General features: G+C 40.6%; 1 protein-coding gene across 3 annotated transcripts in view; it reads left to right on the top strand.

Annotated features, from left to right (window-relative positions):
- Positions 1–23,869, top strand: part of MYLK2 (myosin light chain kinase 2) — a 62,654-nt gene that overhangs the window by 30,089 nt on the left and 8,696 nt on the right. For all 3 annotated transcript variants that reach the window (XM_077253069.1, XM_077253072.1, XM_077253070.1), the window contains exons 3-10: positions 3,481–3,755; positions 6,138–6,243; positions 6,628–6,721; positions 6,929–7,038; positions 7,848–7,989; positions 17,525–17,595; positions 17,704–17,832; positions 21,124–21,276. In XM_077253069.1, coding sequence (XP_077109184.1) covers positions 3,481–3,755; positions 6,138–6,243; positions 6,628–6,721; positions 6,929–7,038; positions 7,848–7,989; positions 17,525–17,595; positions 17,704–17,832; positions 21,124–21,276 — 1,080 coding nt within the window. The remainder of the gene's footprint in view (positions 1–3,480; positions 3,756–6,137; positions 6,244–6,627; positions 6,722–6,928; positions 7,039–7,847; positions 7,990–17,524; positions 17,596–17,703; positions 17,833–21,123; positions 21,277–23,869) is intronic.

Raw genomic sequence — 23,869 nt, 5'->3', positions numbered from 1 at the left:
GAGTAATAAGTTTATACTGAATTCTGGAGTGGATGGGTAATCAGTGTCATGACTGGCACAAGGTAGTGGCATCGGTGCAACGGTTGGATAGCTCACCATAGGCGTCCATATAGTATAATGCATACCCCGTAGGCCTCCATATAGTATAGTGCACTCCCTTTAGACTTCTATATAGTATCATGCACTCCCCATAGGCCTCTATACAGTATAATGCACTCCTTAGAGGCCTCTATATAGTATAATGCACTCCTCATAGGCCTCCCTACAGTATAATGCACTCCCCATAGGCCTCTGTATAATATAACCAAGAAGAAATTACCTAGTCACAAATGGCGCTTCCAAAATAACATTCTACCTACAAATAAACTGAAGCATATGCCAAGTAAAAAAATTTAATTTTTTTTAATTTAACAAATATTGACACACAACTGTTTAAAAAGATTCAGTGGATGAATACACACATATGGACCTGAGAACACAGGGATTACTATACCCATGCCATAAACATATTAAAAAAATGGATAAATATCATCCCCATCACATCCCCATCAGAAGAAGCTAAAGCAAAACGCGCGTCAGGACGCTCCCTGCTAACCAGGTCATGTATATCCCTTGAATTTAGCTGATTTGCTTCCTCCTTCATGTCTAGCTGACTATTACAAACCTTCAGTAGCATGTCTGCACTTTAACCACTGCACCTTAACCTTATTTTATGTCATCCTTATTTGATTGCTGCCATATTTAGAAGCTTGTTTTTGCACCTTACTATATGGTTTTGTCTCTGCAAGTATTCTAAAGCATGTTTTGCACTAATATTGAACATTATTTAGCACTATGCACTTTAATGTTATTTATTCTCTTTGGATGTAGAGATAGCAAACAATCTTATAACTATATATGTAGACAATTTTGCTGTGAGGAGCCACAAAGGTTTTTACATAGAGCCATAAGCTATATGGGCATCTAAATAGAGCTGTATGGGAAAACTCTTTTCCTTATTTATGTGTCTATGCTTTATGTATGTTATATGGAATGACAAATTTGGCTGACATATGAGTCCAAAAGCACTGTTTGCAAAGAGAAATATATTGAATTATATAACATTGATTAACATACAAGAAAGCTTTGCTCCATATATAAGGTAGCCCTTTCTGAGGAATCCGAGAGAAAATTGTTTTTTTTCTTTATATGCTCAGGATATTTTTCCATTTTTTTAATATGTTTATGGCATGGGTATAGTAATCCCTGTGTTCTCAGGTCCATATGTGTGTATTCATCCAGTTAATCTTTTTTAAACAGTTGTGTGTCAATATTTGTTAATTTTATTTTTTTTTATTTTTACTTGGCATATGCTTCAGTTTATTTGTAGGTACTCTGTATAATGTAATGCACTCTCCAAAGGTCTCTGTATAGTGTAATCCACTCCACATAGGCAGCCATATATATTATAATGCACTCTCCATAGGCCTCCATATAGTATAATGCACTCCCCATAGGCATCCATATAGTATAATGCACTCCTCATAGGCCTCCATACAGAATAATGCACTCCCCATAAAAAAGTACAATACTCATCTCTCCTACTAACTCCCCCTCTCCACTATGTACCTGCACTGAGATTGTCGCTCCCTCTCTAATCATTGCTTTCAACTTTATCATCATCCAGCCGATACAGTTGAACTTGCGATGATGGACTGCATGGCAGTGCAGAGAGATCAAGTCTCCCTGCTGTGCTGCAGATTGTAACTGTATCGGTGTGCTGCAATACTACTGTAAAGCTATAGTAGTGTAGCTCTGAGTGGGCCCCTCAGAGCACGGGGCCTGGGGCAACCACCCCCTCTGCTCCCCAAGTAGCTGTGCTACTGGTTGGTTGTACTGTGTTAGCTCTGTTATACTGTTAGTTCTGATCTTACTGCAGAGCCTTCTGGGAGCAGACTGTTAGTCATTACATGTCTCACACTGGTAATTCCTCCTTTCATTTAAAATAAGCTCTGGAGGCAGATTCTTGGGGAGATCTATGTCAGGCCCATAGATCTTAACAGCTCATTTATATACAATAAAAAAATGTGGATTTCTCTGATATCTGCAATCCAATGTCTTATTCCAAAGTATCAATTTATTCAGCTTCCTATGACCTACATGACCATATAGACAACTTAGGAGGGTTGATCCTACAGACAGATTCCCTTTAAACAGTAGATACAGGATTTTCATTCAATCCCAATGTCGCTGCTGTATAAAATCCAGCAACTAGCTCGGCACAAGTTACTGTGCACCAGGAGCTTCATTGCATGTAGCCTTACATCACCAACCACAATGCCAAGTGTCAGATGGAGTGGAGTAAAGCCACCACCACATTATAGAGTAGCAGAAACGTGTTCTGTGCAGTGATGCATCACACTGGCAGATGATGGACAAGTCTGGGTTTGGTGAATGTCAGGAGAACATTACCTGCTTGACTGTGTTGTGCCTGCTGTAAAATCTCAATGGTTCAGAATACTAAGACATTGTGGACAATGTCCAACTTTGTGGGAACAGTTTGGGGAAGGCCGTTTTCTGTTCCTCATGACTGTGCCTAGTGCAAAAAGGAAGGTCTATAAAGACATGTTTGGGGCAGTCTGGTGTGGAAAATCCCCACCAGCTGCACAGAGCCCAGACCGCAACCCCATCCAACACCCTTGGGATGAACTAGAATAGAGATTCTGAGCCCGGCCTCTCCCCTACCATCAGAGTCTGACCTCACATGTTATTTTGGATAAATGTCTTTTATTGAGCACATTTAGTTATCATTCACAATGGGAGAAAGTAAGTGAACTCTTGAATTTAATAATCTGTATATCCCTCTTTAGCAGCACATACAAGTCTAATGTGTCCAGGAAGCTTCCCAATTCTCATACGCTGTAATTTTCTATTTACTCTTTTTGTGAGTTGGTGGTACCTGTTCCTTTGCAGTCTGCCAGCACAATAGGAGCTATTACTTCCTTTCCTTAACTTGCCACCATGTATTGCACCTACCATTGTCGAATGGCTTATCTGCCCCAATCTGAAATCCTGTCTTCCTTAATTTTATTACAACTGTATCAATAATAACAATTATCCACCCTTCCTCATACAAAAAATACTAGTAAATATGAACCTCTGACCATTTTTTGTATTATGTCATGTACTGTTTTAGGCCTTCATTATTATATCTGCTTTTGGGGATACCTCAGTGACAACCAATATAGCTGCCATTACTGCTTTTGCAAGGGTTGTCCTGAAGGGCAGCGTTAGGAGAGGGAATATATCATGGCGTATTTAGACATAATTTTCCAGGAATCTAGGACAGCTGCGCATGGTAATGTAAGTCATAATGGTTGTAACTCAGATTTAACTGGAAAACTAACTATGGCTAATTTTGCAGCTCTTATGCGAGTTGTCACTTGGTTTTTAAGACCCCTGGGTATTCTGCGAGTTGATACTTACCATCTTTTCTGATAGGTCAGAGATGATAAAAAGCAGTCATGAAGGTTCTCGCGCAGAAGATGCTGAGCATCCAAAAGATGTCTCAACACGGAAATCTAATCTAAATTTGGCAACTGAAAACAATGTAGTATCCAGCCTCACAGACGGGGCACCTCTGGAAAAGGGGGCTGCTGACCTGTCTATGGTGACGAAAGGTATTAAATTTGGAGTTCCACTAAGTCCCGCAGCGTTGGAGAGAGAATTGCAGAGCCCAGTGATCATCATTGGACAAGACGTGTTCCAAATTATAGGTGAGGACAGGAATTTCAATGGCTACTTAAAGAGGACTTTTCACCAAATTTTTCATGCTGAAACCGGATGTAATAGTGACTGCAGAGTGGAGTAAAACATATTTTCTTCTTTTTATTTATTTTATTTTTGGCACCTAATGAGTTTACACTCACTTGGAATAAAAAAAAATTATCAGCTAGTTTTCACGGGGGGCGTGTAATTCTTCTCCCTGTATGATGCTGACCAATCATAAGTAGGCAGCAGCACTCGATAGACGAACTCGCCTCCACCATAGCTTAAAGCAGACTTCATAGACTGTGAGATGTAATGATACAGCCCTGATCTCCTCATCTAAGCTCCTGCATGAGTAAAGGTACCTTCACACTAAGCGACTTTGCAGCGAGAACGACGACGATCCGTGACGTTGCAGCGTCCTGGATAGCGATATCGTTGTGTTTGACACGCAGCAGCGATCTGGATCCCGCTGTGATATCGCTGGTCGGAGCTAGAAGTCCAGAACTTTATTTCGTCGCTGATCACCCGCTGTCATCGCTGGATCGGTGTGTGTGACACCGATCCAGCGATGTGTTCACTTGTAACCAGGGTAAATATCGGGTTACTAAGCGCAGGGCCGCACTTAGTAACCCGATATTTACCCTGGTTACCATTGTAAAAGTAAAAAAAAAAAACAGTACATACTCACCTTCTGATGTCAGTCACGTCCCTCGCCGGCGGCTTCCCTGCACTGAATGTGTCAGCGCCGGCCGGCCATAAAGCAGAGCACAGCGGTGATGTCACCGCTGCTGCCGGCGCTGACACATTCAGTCAGTGCAGGAAGCTCTCGGCAGCAGCGCGTAACCCTGTGGACGCCGAGGGACGTGACAGACATCAGAAGGTGAGTATGTAGTGTTTTTTTTTTACTTTTACAATGGTAACCAGGGTAAATATCGGGTTACTAAGCGTGGCCCTGCACTTAGTAACCCGATGTTTACCCTGGTTACCCGGGTGCTGCAGGGGGACTTCGGCATCGTTGAAGACAGTTTCAACGATGCCGAAGTCGTTCCCCTGATCGTTGGTCGCTGGAGAGAGCTGTCTGTGTGACAGGTCCCCAGCGACCACACAACGACTTACCAACGATCGCATCGCTGGTCGTGATCGTTGGTAAGTTGTTTAGTGTAACGGTACCTTAAGCGTGGTTGGAAGGCCTGCACAACTGAGTTTGGCTGTGTCACATTACAAATCCTTCCTTCAACGCCACTGATTACTGAGTGCGTCAGTAATCACACTTATCTATGCTGTGCTCAAGCAACTTGTAATCGCTCTGCGGTGAGCTCAGGACCTGTCATTACATCTGACACATGAGCAGCCTGTCTGTTCCGTACTACTCCTTTGCTTTTACTGCAGAGGGAGTGCTGGTTGAGCACAACAGACATTTGTGTGATTACTGACATATCTACAAACAGGCAGTGTTTGGGGACAAGCAGTACAGCACAGTTGGCAGTGCTATGAGAGATGGAGAACTGATAGAAGTGTTTAAAATGTGATACAACTAAACTCAGCCGCACAGCCCCTTCCTTCCGCAGTGACCTTATCTGAAAGGTGTTAGTCATATGTGCTCTTTATTTTTCACTGTGCTTTTTTTTCATTGAAATTTTACAAGAATAAAATAAACTCAAATACAAAATTCCGGTTAATGTCCCGTTTTAGTCAACTGTGATTTCTAATCGTGCAGGAGGTTAGACCAGGAGAATCAGGGCTGTCTGACATTATACATCTCACACACTGAGAAACCTACTCTAAGCTATGGTTGGGGTATACTCTTCTTTCCCCCAAGCACTTCTACCTGCTTATGATTGGTCAGTATCATACTGGAAGAAAAAGTACATCCCCACAGTGAAAACTATCTGATAACACCCACTTAACTCTTTAGGTGTCAAATACTTTTGGTAATATCTTGGCAACGGAGAAGCAATATTCTAAAAAAAAACGTTTCATTCCGATCTGCAGTCACTATTACATTATGTGTCCAGTTCAATATTAAAAATTTGATGAAAGGTTCTCTTTAAAGTGGTATGCAAAGGCTGGGTTAATTGAGCAATTTTCTGAAGGATAGATCATCGATTTCAATGCGAACTGTGTAATACTTTATTTTTCCTGCGGGGGCACTGCAGAAGAATTTAGCACTTGTTAAAAATTTAACTGCAGACAACAGCTGATCACTTGAAAACCCTAGCATCAGTGCACCCTGTGATTAGCTTAGTGTCAAGGGACCCTTCTAACAAATAGGTATTAACAGGTTAAAGAAGTTTTTGTAAAGTTCATTGGAATTAAGGGCGCTGTATAAGTCAGTAAAATAAATGAATAAATAAAATATATATTTTTAATTTATTTTTTTTTGACAGATGACTGCCCTCCGCCTCCAGCTCCCTTCCCCCACCGCTTAGTAACTCTCCGAACTGGAAATGTCAATGACCTATATGATCTGAACATGGATGAGATTCTTGGAGGGTGAGATAGTTTATGCAGGTACACAGTGCGGGAAAAACTAAAGGCAAACTCTACCTAAAAGTTATAAAAATATGGTTTTACCGGTGGCGAAATTAAGGAAAATTCCATTTAGGTTTTTATTATTGTGCTGACGTTGCCGGATGGTAAAATAATAGCCATTTTTTATATTCTCAGTGTACGACTCAGTCCACATACTAACATGTTATGGAGCAAGGCGCTATATGGCGCACTGCTAAGATGCCAGAGGGTGTCGCATTGTCTTTTATATTTTGGGGTGGGTTAATCAAAGGGGTGTATGTATGATTAACATGACGTATAATTAACATGGTCACATTTTTGATGCCATTAAAATCTGGGCTAATTTGAACTTTCACTTTTGTGCAGCGGTAAGTTTGGCGAAGTTCACGTGTGCACAGAGAAGTCCAGCGGCCTCCAACTCGTGTCCAAAGTATTGAAAGTTCAGAGTGAGAAAGATCGGGTAATAAGAGACTTCAGCCTTCACTATAAGGCTGCAGCCCGTCTCCCGCCACCAGCAGTAGCATATTCCACTACTCTGCCATGATACGAGCCGTCACATAGATCCCATCTCAGATTACCCTCCATCAATGATTTCTCTAGCCTTCTGCTCTCCTCCCGTCACTTTTTGTACATTCTTATATTGGGGTTTATTGCCTTTGTCTTGCAGGAAATGGCGCTGAATGAGGTGAATGTCATGAACCAGTTGAATCATCCCAACCTCATCCAGATGTTTGACGCCGTGGAAAATCCAACCGAGATTTTCCTGCTTTTAGAATAGTAAGTTATTAGAAAACAAAATGCAATGTGCAAATATAACGTTATTAAAAGGGGGACCCCCGATCAATAACCATATATGGTTTTCTTATCGCTGTGTAATGTATCCCATTCTAAATCCCAAATAAAATGTGTTAAAAAAGGTTAATCTCTACTGAAATGCGCAGTAGTCTGTGCTCCAGAATTTTCCCACTTTCAGGAAGTAGCTATCTGACACCAGTGTCAGCCATACTAGCGCTAATGAGGCTGCTTTATCTGTCACCCAGTCACGCAATGGATCTAACACTTCTTGCTTCTTCCTGGGTCTCAGTTATGGGGACAAAAGTCACCTCCACATGATTTTCTGCTTGTAGAGTATAACACATGAGTCATGTGAAGCCATCAGTAGCTGGAAGTAGCTAACTTCTCTTCCCATTATGTCTAGCTGCCTAGGGAAGCAATGACAGATCTGTCATATAGGCTATGAGTCCTAGCAGAAATGGAGCTGATTTGGGAGAGGGACAAATGCTGCTTGGTGGGTGTCCCTTCCACTTCTGGAACCCACAGGAAACTTTCGATCCTTTTACAAAATTGCAAGGTGGGATGGATACCTGTCCCCCATTAATTTATTCTTTGTGAGGCTGAATGCAATGTTTTGCAACCCCATCGGGAATCAGTGGTCAATGTGGGTCCCAGCAGTCGGACCTCCACAGATCAATATTGTCACCTATCCCATGAAGATGCAACAAACTGCATCATTTTCTATGTCATTTCCTAATTCTTTCATTCTATTTCTCTCTGGTATCACTCCACATTACACCCATGCTGCTCAGCGTGGGGGGCGGGGAGCTCTTTGAAAGGATTATTGATGACAGCTACCAGCTGATGGAGGTGGACGCCATGGTGTTTGTGCGCCAGATCTGTGAGGGGATCTTCTATATGCATCAGATGTACGTGCTTCACCTGGATCTGAAGGTATATCATGTGTTGTGACAGTGGAATCCTGGGCCCTGATGCTAAAAATCTGTAATGGAGACCCCCCAACTATCACAGCTTTAATATTGAGGCCAGGGGCATACACAAAAATCATAGAGCCCCATATGAGAAGTCCTAATTCCAAACCCCCACCTCTGATTCAAAAAAGGATTAGGTGCGGTCATAGAAGGGCATATCTCCTTCATTTTGAAGACAGTGAGAGTGACAAATATTGCGCTTACATGGCCCCCACAAAGTATGATGTCCAAAAAATGCTCCCCAATCATAGTATGATACGCCCTGAGTGACTTCCTCCACAGTACTCTGCACACACAGTATGATACCCCCACAATATCCCCAGCAAAGTATGGTGTCCCCACAGTTCCTTCACACACATTATGAGTCTACCTTCCAAGTATGATGGTCCTACGGGCCCCCATACACAGTATAATGCCTCTAGAGTTCCTCCACCCACATTATGAGTCTACCTACAAAGTATGATGTTCCTACAGGTCCCAATACACAGTATAATGCCCCTACAGTTCCTCCACACACATTATGAGTTCCCCTACAAAGTATGATGGTCCTACAGGCCCCAATACACAGTATAATGCTAGCCCCCCCCCGCCAAAAAATGAAATAAAGGGGGGGTCTCATGGCATTACAGATCTTAGGAATATTGTTGTTATCAGATATGCACATTGGTCTTTAATTTAGGGTTCAATCTCAGGTCAGTTTAAATGTCCATGGTGAGCTATTTTTAGAAGCTCTGGTTTTAACTGGTGTTTTTGGCGCCCATTTCAAAGGATTTTTATTGGTGGTTATGGTTGTTGGGCAGATTTATTCTGCTATATATTTGCCAGCTTTTACCAGGGAACATCATTCCGCTGGAGAAGTGAAGAAAAGAAGAGACCCCTTTCCAGGATGGAAGAATTGCTGCAGCAGCTGATCTCCAGAGCCGGCGCTGAGGGCGGGGTTGACTGGCTAAGGAGCTGCCTCGCTATAGAACCTTATGCGGTAGCATCCGAAGCCGTCTCCCCCCCTCCCTTACCGGCATCCCAGGCTGAGTCCCCGTGTCAAGACGCTGCAGAGCCACCATTGGTCATCAGAGCTCCAGGCTCTCCGGCCCTGCCGTTACCTCAGGATGGACCGGGCCCGTCGCAGAGGACCAGACGCCGCTCTCAAGCGCCATCCAGGAAGCCTCGCGGTGCTGCATCCAGGAGATCTCGCAGCCCAGCGCGAGAGCTCACACAGCGTCCTCAGCCGTCGCCAGCCGCGTCATCAGCGAGCGCTGGCAGAACAGGGGTAAGATGCAGCCGTACAAGCGCTGCGGGAACCCCTCTGTCAGGCGCCCTGTCGGCGATGGCTGCGGCCTCCTCCAGCATCCCGGCTCCCGCACCGGACCGCGTGCTCCCGCAGCGTGAGGACTCCATCGGGTCAGGTCCAGCTGGCTCGCACCGGCGCTCGCCCAACATGGAGGGCTGGAGTGCTGGCAACTCTTCTGGACGCAGCAGCGACACCATCAGTAGGGGTGAGAACATTCATGTGCCCCTGTCTGTCTCGCACTCTGATTTTAAAAACATGATCAAGGATGTGGTTTCAGAGACACTGGGGGAGGTTTTTAAATCTCCTTCTCCCACAGTTGTCAGTTTTGACAACAGTCCTGGAATTTCCACATCCTCTACGCTAATTCCTCAGAATCACTTTAAAGAAGCTCTGACTTGTGAGCTTTCTCCCCTTGGTTTTCATCTCAGCTCAGCAACAAAGGAGCTGATTTGGAGTAACCAATACATTGATTTATTTTCTCTGCTTCCTCGCAGGGATCAGCCGGGTAGGTTGGAGAGGCGCGATGAAAAATCTGATTCGGATGACGTTAAACGTGGTCACATCAGATCTTTCAACAATTGGATACAGGCCTTTTCAATTTACTCGGCGGTCCTGGGCGAGAAATCACCCAATTTATGTAGTAAATTGTTTCAACACATTGACATAATTTTGGAGGCATACCGCAACTTTGGCGGTTTTGCCTGGATTAATTATGATGAATCTTTTAGGCAAAAGTTAGCTGTTCATCCTGACCTCTCCTGGGGTACGAAGGATGTGGGGCTTTGGATTAATCTGATGCTGCCTCAGAGACAGTCTTCAGCTAAACAGGTGTCATCAGCCCTTCCTAAGAAGGGCGTCTGTTTTGCTTTTAATGACTCTGTCTGTAAGTGGAATACTAACTGCAGATTTCGACACGAGTGTTCATTTTGCGGAAATGCGCACTCTATGTCACGATGCTTTAAAAAGCAGTCCGCTCAGCAAACACTTTCCAGGGACAGCAATGCAAAAAGCCTCGACCCCAGTGAAGCTGGAAAGACTGGTGTACTGGCTAAACAAGTACCCAGATCTTCTGAGCAGTAAATTAATTTTTAACGGGTTTTCTAAAGGTTTTTTTGTGCCGCCTTTTAAAGGGATCGGTTGTAAGTTGTTAAGGAATCTTCCCTCTCTGGCGTTTAATCCCGAAATAGCTAGAGAAAATTTTTTTAGCGAGCTGGAACTTGGTAGGGTCGCAGGTCCTTTTACCTCCCCTCCTTTCCCAAATTTTCGTATTTCTCCGTTAGGTTTAGTACCCAAAAAAGATACGGGATCTTTCCGCCTGATTCACCACCTATCGTACCCCACCGGTTCATCTTTAAATGATGAGGTAGATAAAGACGTCTGTTCTGTTAGCTACTCATCATTTGATTTGGCCATAGACATGCTTAGGACTATGGGTAAGAACGCTCTTATGTCCAAATCGGACATTAAGTCGGCGTTTTGGTTATTACCTATAGATCCTAACGGTTTTAATTCATTAGGCTTTTATTTTGAAAACCAGTTTTTCTTTGACAAATGCCTCCCTATGGGGTTTTCCCTGTCTTGTTTTTACTTCGAGAGCTTCTCATCATTTTTGCATTGGATACTGGAATCCAATTCCCCCAACGTCAATATTTTGCATTATCTAGACGATTTTTTGTTTGTAGGCCCCCCTGAATCCTCAATTTGTTTAGATACACTTAATAGTTTTATTAAAATGTGCGAGTATTTTGGTGAGAAAACCGTTTTTCCTTGTAATTGTATCCAGTTTTTAGGCGTTACGTTAGACTCGGTTAAAATGGAATCCAGACTCCCGCCGGACAAAATTGTAAAATTATCTACTGCACTAAATAATTGTCTTACCAAAAAGAAGGTGATCTTAAAGGATCTTCAATCTTTACTCGGCCTACTAAATTTTGCTTTGCGTATTATTCCAATCGGTCGAGTCTTTTCTAGACGGCTTTATGATGCTACCAAAGGATTAACGTCTCCTACTTCTCATATCAGAATTTCTTCTGAGATGAAGGAGGATGTAAAAATTTGGTTAGAATTTCTTTCAGATTTTAACGGAAAGTCTTGCTGGCAAACTGCTTTTATTTCTGCTGACTCAATCCCTTTCTCTGTTTCAGTGAATTCCACTTCCGGCTGTGGCGTTCTTTTGTCACATCATTGGTGTTATGTTCAGTGGCCATCTCATTGGTTGGATTCTCATATCACAAATAATGAGATGGTGCTGGAACTCTTTGCAATTTTTTTTGGGGCTCTATTTATGGGGCTCTTTGATTCAGAACTCCAGGATTAGCATCTTTTCATTGAATCAAGGAGTACTTCTCTCCATAAACACCCTGTCCTCTAAAAATAAATGTGCTTCTTTGATTATAAGACAGTTGGTTTTAACATGCCTAAAATTTAATATTTGGATCAAAGCGAAACAAGGTGTGAGTGCATGGGCTTCAGTGGCGGGTTCACTGTGCAAACATGAGCGGTCAATTTTTTGCTTACAGGTACCCAACGCAGATTTGGAGCCAACTCCTTGCCCGCAGTCAATTTGGGAGCTGATTTCGATTTGATTCCTCAGTGTATTAGGAATTCCCTCTCTGCTAGATCATGGGCCGATTATTCGGCCGCGTGGCTTAGATGGGTGAATTTTTGCGCCCTTCATAACTTAAATTGTAATGTATCCAATGCCTTATCCGGCCTGCAGTTTGCAGTATCTCTGTCTGAATCAGGCCTCTCCCACTCAGCTATAGCTAAATCCATTGCAGGGGTATCGTTTTTTCTAAAATTAAGGGGTAACCCCCCGCTAACTAGTTTTTTTCCCTTAAAACAATTTTTGAAGGGCTTGAAGAGATCTAACTTTAAACCAGATTCAAGACGCCCGATCTCTTTCCAGCTTTTGAAGGAATTATGCTTAGCGCTCCCTGATGTTTGTAGTTCTAGAGAGGAGAGCCTTTTATTTTATTCAATATTCACACTCACATTTTTCGGTGCCTTGCGGGTTGGCGAGGTAGTCTCAACTAAAAAATCGGAACCTTCTGGTCTGTTCAGGTCTGATGTCAGAGTTGATAATTCTCAAGTAGTTTTATTTATTAGACAATCAAAAACAGACCAGATGGGCAGAGGTTCTAGGTTAATTATTAACTCTTTCCCTGAGCCGTTAATCTGCCCAGTATCTAGTTTAAGGCGTTGGCTTACTATTAGGCCAGATATTTCAGGCCCGTTATTTATTCATTTGGATGGTTTACCTGTAACTATATTTCAATTCAATGCAGTTCTAAAAAATGCTTATGTTCTTTGAATTACCAACACCTTAGGATCACTTCCCATTCTTTCCGTATAGGAGCTGCTACCGAAGCAGCCAGATCAGGATTAGAGGATGCTTCAATACAGAAATTGGGTAGATGGGAATCTAATAGATTCAAATTGTATGTTCGCCACGAACTTTACGATTACTAATTATCTATTTATTTTTCAGGTCCATTCATAGTTTGGATTATTGGACACTCGTATATTTTTTGGGCAGAGAAGAGGGCCAGGCAGAGAGTTTATACTGAGAATTTATCATTTAATTCTTCTCAAGTTCAGATCTTCTGGCACAGTGTTCGGGGCATGAAATGGTCAAATTTTTGTTTTGAGTTTAGAAAATGTATTAACATGTTTCCTTTTCCAGATTTAGTGATTTTTCATCTGTCCGGTAACGATCTGGGCAAAATGAGAACTTTAGATTTATTAGCTTTTATGAGGTCTGATATTTGCAGCATTAGACAGTCTTTTCCGTCTGTGGGTCTTGTTTTTTCTGAAATTGTCCCCAGAATTTTATGGTCTGATTCTAAGTTTTTATTTTTGGATAAGATTCGTAAAAGAATTGGCGGTTTTTCTTTTCGTCATGAGGATTTAGAAGGGTTTTTTACCAGGACTTTTTCGGAATGATTTGGTCCATTTATCAGTTATTGGATTGGATATTTTTAACTTAAATTTACAATCAATGGTTGAAAAGTGGCTGTGTGGTTATGGGGGGGCCTCGCCTCTTTGAGGCTTGGCTCTTGGGAAAATCGCCCATTGGTATGGGCGGATTGGATTTGGTATTTTTATGGAAATATGGAAGTTGTGATTACATTATTTATTCTGTTTGTAACTGGTTTAACCCTAAATAAACATCACGGCCATTTTTCTTCCACTCAATAAATTCTGTGTTGTGTTTTTATTTATTATTTAAGGAATAGATCTTGTAATGCCATGCTAGCCCCCCCCCGCCAAAAAATGAAATAAAGGGGGGGTCTCATGGCATTACAGATCTTAGGAATATTGTTGTTATCAGATATGCACATTGGTCTTTAATTTAGGGTTCAATCTCAGGTCAGTTTAAATGTCCATGGTGAGCTATTTTTAGAAGCTCTGGTTTTAACTGGTGTTTTTGGCGCCCATTTCAAAGGATTTTTATTGGTGGTTATGGTTGTTGGGCAGATTTATTCTGCTATATATTTGCCAGCTTTTACCAGGGAACATCATTCCGCTGGAGAAGTGAAGAAAAGAAGAGCCCACCCTCCCTCCCCTTTTCTTTGTTAAGTCCCTGTCGTGATGTTCTTGTTTGTGGGAAAATCGCCCATTGGTATGGGCGGATTGGATTTGGTATTTTTATGGAAATATGGAAGTTGTGATTACATTATTTATTCTGTTTGTAACTGGTTTAACCCTAAATAAACATCACGGCCATTTTTCTTCCACTCAATAAATTCTGTGTTGTGTTTTTATTTATTATTTAAGGAATAGATCTTGTAATGCCATGCCCCTACAGTTCCTCCACACACATTATGAGTTCCCCTACAAAGTATGATGGTCCTACAGGCCCCAATACACAGTATAATGCCCCTACAGTTCATCCACACACATTATGAGTCCCCCCACAAAGTATGATGGTCCTACAGTCCCCCATACACTTTATAATACCCCTACATTTCCTCCACACACATTATGAGTCTACCTACAAAGTATGATGTTCCTACAGGCCCCGTACACAGTATAATGCCCCTACAGTTCCTCCACACACGTTATGAGACCCCCACAAAGTATGAGGATCCTACAGGCCCCAATACACAGTATAATGCCCCTACAGTTCCTCCACACACATTATGAGGCCCCCACAATGTATGAGGATCCTACAGGCCCCCATAGACAGTATAATGCCCCTAGAGCTCCTCTACACACGATATGAGTCCCCCTACAAAGTATGATGGTCCTACAGGCCCCCACACACAGTAAAAGGCCCCTACAGTTCCATCACACACTATGATAGCCCCAACAGCCCTAAGTGTGAACATCTCCACAGGACCTACACAGTATGATGGCCCCCACATACAGTATAATGCCCCCCAAAAAAGTATGATGGTCCCAACAACCCTTCATAAACTATGATCACCTCCACAGTCCCCCACGCAGCATTATTGCACCCCACCATTCCCCCACATAGAGTTGATGGACTCCAAAGCTCCTAACACTTTATGATGGCCCCACATCACCCCACACAGAATGATAGCTCCATAAAATAAAAAAAAAATAAAAAAAGAAAACTGCTAACCTCTCTTGTTCCCTCGCTGCTCTGATATCTGTAGCATGAGGGCTGAAGCTCCGCACCGCAGGTGCAATGTAGTGATGTCTTCGTGCTCGCTTCACTGACCCTCACAGATCTGATGCCTGGGGGGGGATGATGATGAAATACTCAGGGACCCCAGCTGCCACACGGTCTGTCACTTTTAGCAGTTCACTACTGATTGAGGACCACCTTAAGGTACCTTCACACGAAGCGACGCTGCAGCGATAGCGACAACGATGTCGATCGCTGCAGCGTCGCTGTTTGGTCGCTGGAGAGCTGTCACACAGACCGCTCTCCAGCGATCAACTATGCCGAGGTCCCCTGGTAACCAGGGTAAACATCGGGTAACTAAGCGCAGGGCCGCGCTTAGTAACCCGATGTTTACCCTGGTTACCAGCGTAAAATCTAAAAAAAACAAACAGCACATACTTACATTCACGTCCCCCTGCGTCCACTTCCTGACTGACTGAGCGCCGTACAGTGAGAGCAGAGCGGTGACGTCACCGCTGTGCTGCTTTCACTTTCACTTTGCGGCGCTGAGTCAGAGGAGGAAGCAGACTGCAGGGGGACGTGAATGTGAGTATGTGCTGTTTGTTTTTTTTACATTTTACGCTAGTAACCAGGGTAAACATCGGGTAACTAAGCGCGGCCCTGCGCTTAGTAACCCGATGTTTACCCTGGTTACCAGTGTAAAATATCGCTGGTATCGTTGCTTTTGCTTTCAAACACAACGATACACAGCGATCGGACGACCAAATAAAGTTCTGGACTTTATTCAGCGACCAGCGACATCACAGCAGGATCCTGATCGCTGCTGCGTGTCAAACGAAACGATATCGCTAGCGAGGACGCTGCAACGTCACGGATTGCTAGCGATATCGTTATAATGTCGTTTCGTGTGAAGGTACCTTTAGTCTCCAAAGCTTGCATGTGACTACAACTCTGCACCTAGCAGGTAGCAGCAGGGAGATTTTGGGCCCTACAAACCATAACAAGAAACCAGCAGAATCCTACATGCAGCTTTGAATGTGATTGGAGTATTTTACGTCTACTGTAGATCCGACAATGCCAAACCTGTGCCTCCTTGGATGTCTGTCCTGCACGTACCACGGAGTACACTTGATCCGAATAATCCCCCCACATCATCCTGCACCCCTGATGACCCACACACTCTCCCATTATAGGCCCATTTACCCCACGCGCTGCAGAATTTTGCCATTTTGAGATCTCTTGGGATCTAAACGTTCAGTAAGCTGCAGCTCAGGTTCCTGCCCCTGTCAGATTCTCATTGATATATGGTCCCAGGCCTGTTTATGAAGCGTCGCTGAGGGTGAAGGAGTCTGGGCATATTAATAGGAACCTATGAGATGCCCAGGATCCCAATCCTAGGGATTAGCTGGAGGGCTCCATCCGTTTGCTTACTGCAGATATGACCTGTGACCTTTGCGGAAAAACTCACAGTAAGTTCTTTCCCTGTAACCAAGGTCCAGGATGGGATTTGCTGGGGGAGATCTGTTTATTGCACACACAGTCCTTGGAAAGCTCTTGTTATCAACGTCCTCCCAAGTCCACCCAGCAGTCCCATGTAAGGAGTGACAGTAGCACCTGTGTAATATTAGGTTAGGGAGATTCCTGCCCACCTGCCCGTGAGCCCCACTTATAATTCTGGCTTAGTATAGACGCAGCTGCCCTATCTACAGTAATGATGCTCCTTGCTGAAATATCATGGAATGGCTTAAAGGGGTTGTTATTGTTACCTTTTAGGGGTAATAATTTTATTGCACTCTCTATGGCTGGCTGCAGAACGAGTGAACTGAGAATCTGTCAGTAGCTCATTCTGATGGCCCACTGGAGGAGGTTCTAATTATTTTTACCTTTTTTCTTTCCTTCCTCCTTTTGCATAATCTTTGACCAAAGAAAACATCAAAGATGAAACTGCGTGGAAATAAAGAGTCGGTAAAAGTAGAACGTACAAAATTTATGTACTGATAAAAATGTCCTCAGAGGTGGACAATCCCTTTAAATGGAATCTATCAGCACACTTTTACATATAGAAGTAGAGGGATTGCTGTAAAGGTGCGGTTTCCCAATAAAAATTATACCTTTTTTTTTAAAGAGATCAGATGTGCAAGTGTCCATTGTGGGCACTACTTCTTCCATGTGCATGGACACACCCACAATGTACTTCTAGCCTTATTTGCATACAGCTTCTAATCTTTATTTATTATGACTGGCACATTGGATTTTACAAAAAAGTATACATTTTATTGGGGGACAAGCGCCTACATTGCCATACTGCTACCTCCTATATATAAAAATGTATTGAAAGATTACCTTTTAAAGAGGTTGTTTAGTTTAATGTAATTAATATTAATTAATTTTGACATGTACGGACAGGTACCTTTTAATACAAACACCCAACATTCAATGCTGCTATAGGTTTCGCCATTGCTGCTCTGTTCTTGGTCATGAATAGAATACAAGGACAGCAGTGTAGACTGACACTAAAAGCCCAGAGAGAGAAGAATGGAGGCATAGAAATATACAGAATGGGAGACACATACACTGACACTGCCTCAATCTCTTGTTTTTAAACTATTCCAGCCAGAAAACATAGTCTGTGTGTCCCCTATCAGCCACATGGTGAAAATCATAGACTTTGGCCTTGCCCGAAGGTGAGTTCTGTGGCTTTAGTATATCTTGGCATGGTATGAAGTCTTCTGTATAATAAATGGCATCTTCTTGACGCCCCTAACTCCTAATCTCCTTCTTTATTCCCATAGGTATAATCCACAGAATAAGTTGAAAGTTTCTTTTGGGACCGCTGAATTTCTGTCACCAGAGGTCATCAACTATGATCATGTTTCTTTCCAGACAGACATGTGGAGCGTTGGTGTCATCACGTACATGATGTAATATTATACGGTGTGACATGTCTGTGCACTGCACTGTATGTGTAAGGGTAAATGTTTTTGGAGCATAGAATTAGTTTAGTTATATTCTTGTACATAGGGGCAGTATTATAGTAGTTATATTCTTGTACATAGGGAGCAGTATTATAGTAGTTATATTCTTGTACATAGGGGCAGTATTATAGTAGTTATATTCTTGTACATGGGGCAGTATTATAGTAGTTATATTCTTGTACATAGGGACAGTATTATAGTAGTTATATTCTTGTACATAGGGACAGTATTATAGTAGTTATATTCTTGTACATAGGGGCAGTATTATAGTAGTTATATTCTTGTACATAGGGACAGTATTATAGTAGTTATATTCTTGTACATAGGGGCAGTATTATAGTAGTTACATTCTTGTACATAGGGGCAGTATTATAGTAGTTATATTCTTGTACATAGGAGCAGTATTATAGTAGTTATATTCTTGTACATAGGGGCAGTATTATAGTAGTTATATTCTTGTACATAGGAGCAGTATTATAGTAGTTATATTCTTGTACATAGGGGCAGTATTATAGTAGTTATATTCTTGTACATAGGGACAGTATTATAGTAGTTATATTCTTGTACATGGGGCAGTATTATAGTAGTTATATTCTAGTACATTGGGGGCAGTACTATAGTAGCTATATTCTTGTACATCGGGGGCAGTATTATAGTAGTTATATTCTTGTACATGGGGCAGTATTATAGTAGTTATATTCTTGTACATAGGAGCAGTATTATAGTAGTTATATTCTTGTACATAGGGAGCAGTATTATAGTAGTTATATTCTTGTACATAGGGGCAGTATTATAGTAGTTATATTCTTGTACATGGGGCAGTATTATAGTAGCTATATTCTTGTACATAGGAGCAGTATTATAGTAGTTATATTCTTGTACATAGGGGCAGTATTATAGTAGTGATATTCTTGTACATGGGGCAGTATTATAGTAGTTATATTCTTGTACATTGGGGGCAGTACTATAGTAGCTATATTCCTGTACATAGGGGCAGTATTATAGTAGTTATATTCTTGTACATAGGGGCAGTATTATAGTAGTTATATTCTTGTACATAGGAGCAGTATTATAGTAGTTATATTCTTGTACATAGGGAGCAGTATTATAGTAGTTATATTCTTGTACATAGGGGCAGTATTATAGTAGTTATATTCTTGTACATAGGGGCAGTATTATAGTAGTTATATTCTTGTACGTATGGAGCAGTATTATAGTAGTTATATTCTTGTACATGGGGCAGTATTATAGTAGCTATATTCTTGTACATAGGAGCAGTATTATAGTAGTTATATTCTTGTACATAGGGGCAGTATTATAGTAGTGATATTCTTGTACATGGGGCAGTATTATAGTAGTTATATTCTTGTACATTGGGGGCAGTACTATAGTAGCTATATTCTTGTACATCGGGGGCAGTATTATAGTAGTTATATTCTTGTACATAGGGGCAGTATTATAGTAGTTATATTCTTGTACATAGGAGCAGTATTATAGTAGTTATATTCTTGTACATAGGGGCAGTATTATAGTAGCTATATTCTTGTACATAGGAGCAGTATTATAGTAGTTATATTCTTGTACATAGGGAGCAGTATTATAGTAGTTATATTCGTGTACATAGGGGCAGTATTATAGTAGTTATATTCTTGTACATAGGGGCAGTATTATAGTAGTTATATTCTTGTACATAGGACAGTATTATAGTAGTTATATTCTTGTACATAGGGGGAGTATTATAGTAGTTATATTCTTGTACATAGGACAGTATTATAGTAGTTATATTCTTGTACATAGGGGGAGTATTATAGTAGTTATATTCTTGTACATTGGAGCAGTATTATAGTAGTTATATTCTTGTACATAGGAGCAGTATTATAGTAGCTATATTCTTGTACATAGGAGCAGTATTATAGTAGTTGCATTCTTGTACATGGGGCAGTATTGTATTAGTTATATTCATATACATAGGGGGCAGTATTATAGTAGTTATATTCTTGTACATAGGGGCAGTATTATAGCAGTTATATTCTTGTACATAGGAGCAGTATTATAGTAGTTATATTCTTGTTCATAGGGGCAGTATTATAGCAGTTATATTCTTGTACATAGGGGCAGTATTATAGTAGTTATATTCTTGTACATAGGAGACAGTATTATAGTAGTTATATTCTTGTACATTGGAGCAGTATTATAGTAGTTATATTCTTGTACATAGGAGCAGTATTATAGTAGCTATATTCTTGTACATAGGAGCAGTATTATAGTAGTTGCATTCTTGTACATGGGGCAGTATTGTATTAGTTATATTCATATACATAGGGGGCAGTATTATAGTAGTTATATTCTTGTACATAGGGGCAGTATTATAGCAGTTATATTCTTGTACATAGGAGCAGTATTATAGTAGTTATATTCTTGTTCATAGGGGCAGTATTATAGCAGTTATATTCTTGTACATAGGAGCAGTATTATAGTAGTTATATTCTTGTACATAGGGGCAGTATTATAGTAGTTATATTCTTGTACATAGGAGACAGTATTATAGTAGTTATATTCTTGTACATAGGGGGAAGTATTATAGTAGTTATATTCTTGTACATAGGAGGCAGTATTATAGTAGTTATATTCTTGTACATAGGGGCAGTATTATAGTAGTTATATTCTTGTACATAGGACAGTATTATAGTAGTTATATTATTGTACATAGGGAAAGTATTATAGTAGTTATATTCTTGTACATTGTAGCAGTATTATAGTAGTTACATTCTTGTACATAGGGGGCAGTATTATAGTAGTTACATTCTTGTACATAGGGAGAAGTATTATAGTAGTTATATTCATGTACATAGGGGCAGTATTATAGTAGTTATATTCTTATACATAGGAAGCAGTATTATAGTAGTTATATTCTTGTACATAGGGGCAGTATTATAGTAGTTATATTCTTGTACGTAGGGGCAGTATTATAGTAGTTATATTCTTGTACATAGGGGCAGTATTATGGTAGTTATATTCTTGTACATAGGGGCAGTATTATAGTAGTTATATTCTTGTACATAGGGGCAGTATTATAGTAGTTATATTCATGTACATAGGGGCAGTATTATAGTAGTTATATTCTTATACATAGGAAGCAGTATTCTAGTTATGGTAGTAATACATATCTCTGTGTTCTTGTAGTTATTTCATAAATTCTGTACCTCTTTGTTAGTAATAATTTTTGAACTCTTGCAGGGTAAGTGGGTTATCACCATTTCTTGGTGCTAATGACCCAGAGACGATGAACAATGTATTGTTGGGAGATGCAGATTTTGATGAAGACCCTTTTGAGCTGGTATCAGAAGAAGCTAAAAACTTTATATCCAACCTACTGGTGAGAGACCTAAGGTCAGAACCCCAATGTTCACATGCTTCCTTTACTATCTGCATTAGGCACACTGTAGCTTGCAGCTTTTGGGATAAGTGCAATGCGTAGTTCCTCCACATAGCACACATGAGGTCGCCTAGTGCTGTGGATAATAACATCTTGCTATATAGGAAATGTAAATAATAATGTTTCTATTTGGATAGGAACATTTCATCAATGTATATGCATCACCCTACACCCATAATAATGCTATAAATACAGTTCGGATGCTGCCTGTGACAATATAGGCATGGTATCAACTCTAGTTAGAAGGTTTCCAAAATATAGTTTCATTTAGTGTAGACCTCCTGATGTGTGACCCGGCAATGTTTGGGCATTTAATCTCTTCAATTCCTCCGCTATCATCTCTTAACAGCACCCCTGATAAGTGCTGACAGCCACATTATTCAGATAGCTGTCACTATGCGACGGCACTGGAAGGCAAACATCTCATGTAGAAACAGAGTACGATGGAAGACAGGATCTAGTATCCAACGAGTGTGATAATGTATGTAATCATGGGGGCGGTATTATTAGAGTGCGCTGTATAATATACAGGTGTGAGTGCTAAAGCAGTCATGTACAGTAGAATGTAAAGAAAACAAGAATACAATGATCAGAAAATCCTTATAGACATATTTTATTTACAACAGAACATAGGACACACATCAGAAGTTGAACATTAGATATTTTTCCATTTCACATGATGCAGTTTACTGATCTAGAAATTGATGGCTGCAACACTTCTCAAAAAAGTTGTGCCCTGGCCACATAAACTGATCTACTGTATGGCATTCACACTTCTTTTTTCAACGGTTTGAAAACATCTGGGAAGTGAGGAGTCGAATGCTGGAGTTTTCAGAGAGAAATGTCTCATTTTTATCTGATGTAGTAGTTATATTCTTGTAAATAGGGAGCAGTATTATAGTAGGTATATTCTTATACATAGGAGGGGTATTATAGTAGTTATATTCTTGTACATAGGGGCAGTATTATAGTAGTTATATTTTTGTACATAGGGAACAGTATTATAGTAGTTATATTCTTGTACATGGGGGACAGTATTATAGTAGTTATATTCTTGTACATGGGGCAGTATTATAGTAGTTATATTCTTGTACATAGGGGCAGTATTATAGTAGTTATATTCTTGTACATAGGACAGTATTATAGTAGTTATATTCTTGTACATAGGGGCAGTATTATAGTAGTTATATTCTTGTACATGGGGCAGTATTATAGTAGTTATATTCTTGTACATAGGGGCAGTATTATAGTAGTTATATTCTTGTACATAGGACAGTATTATAGTAGTTATATTCTTGTACATAGGGGCAGTATTATAGTAGTTATATTCTTGTATATAGGGGGCAGTATTATAGTAGTTATATTCTTGTACATAGGAGCAGTATTATAGTAGTTATATTCTTGTACATGGGGCAGTATTATAGTAGTTATATTCTTGTACATAGGGGCAGTATTATAGTAGTTATATTCTTGCACATAGGACGCAGTATTATAGTAGTTATATTATTGTACATGGGGCAGTATTATCGCTATATATAATTGTCTAAGGGTTTTTCTGTCTGTCTGTCTGTCTGTCCTGGAAATCCCACGTCTCTGATTGGTCGAGGCCGCCAGGCCACAACATGGCGACGATGATGTCATAAAGGTTGCCTCGACCAATCAGCGACGGGCAGAGTCTGCCGCGAATTCGCCTCGACCAATCAGCGATGGGCACAGTATCGACGTAGATGTCATAATGGTTGCCATGGCGACGATGATGTCATAAAGGTTGCCTTGACCAATCAGCGACGGGCACAGTCTGCCGCGAATTCTGGAATCATCATTGTCCATATACTACGGGGACATGCATATTCTAGAATACCCGATGCATTAGAATCGGGCCACAATCTAGTAGTAGTTATATTCTTGTACATGGGGCAGTATTATAGTAATTATATTATTGTACATAGGGGCAGTATTATAGTAGTTATATTCTTGTACATAGGAGTCAGTATTATAGTAGTTATATTCTTGTACATAGGGGCAGTATTATAGTAGTTATATTCTTGTACATAGGAGTCACTATTATAGTAGTTATATTCTTGTTCATAGGAGGCAGTATTATAGTAGTTATATTCTTTTACATTGGGGCAGTATTATAGTAGTTATATTCTTGTACATTGGGGCAGTATTATAGTAGTTATATTCTTGTACATAGGAGTCACTATTATAGTAGTTATATTCTTGTACATAGGGGCAGTATTATAGTAGTTATATTCTTGTACATAGGAGTCAGTATTATAGTAGTTATATTTTTGTACATAGGAGGCAGTATTAAAGTAGTTATATTCTTGTACATTGGGGCAGTATTATAGTAGGTACATTCTTGTAAATAGGGAGCAGTATTATAGTAGTTATATTTTTGTACATAGGGGGCAGTATTATAGTAGTTATATTCTTGTACATAGGGGCAGTATTATAGTAGTTATATTCTTGTACATAGGGGCAGTATTATAGTAGTTATATTCTTGTACATAGGGGCAGAATTATAGTAGTTATATTCTTGTA

The sequence above is a fragment of the Ranitomeya variabilis genome, chromosome 4, assembly GCF_051348905.1.
Source record: "Ranitomeya variabilis isolate aRanVar5 chromosome 4, aRanVar5.hap1, whole genome shotgun sequence".
NCBI classification, from domain to species: domain Eukaryota; kingdom Metazoa; phylum Chordata; class Amphibia; order Anura; family Dendrobatidae; genus Ranitomeya; species Ranitomeya variabilis.
The sequence above is the reverse complement of the archived record's forward strand: the minus strand, read 5'-3'. Positions and strand labels throughout refer to the sequence as shown.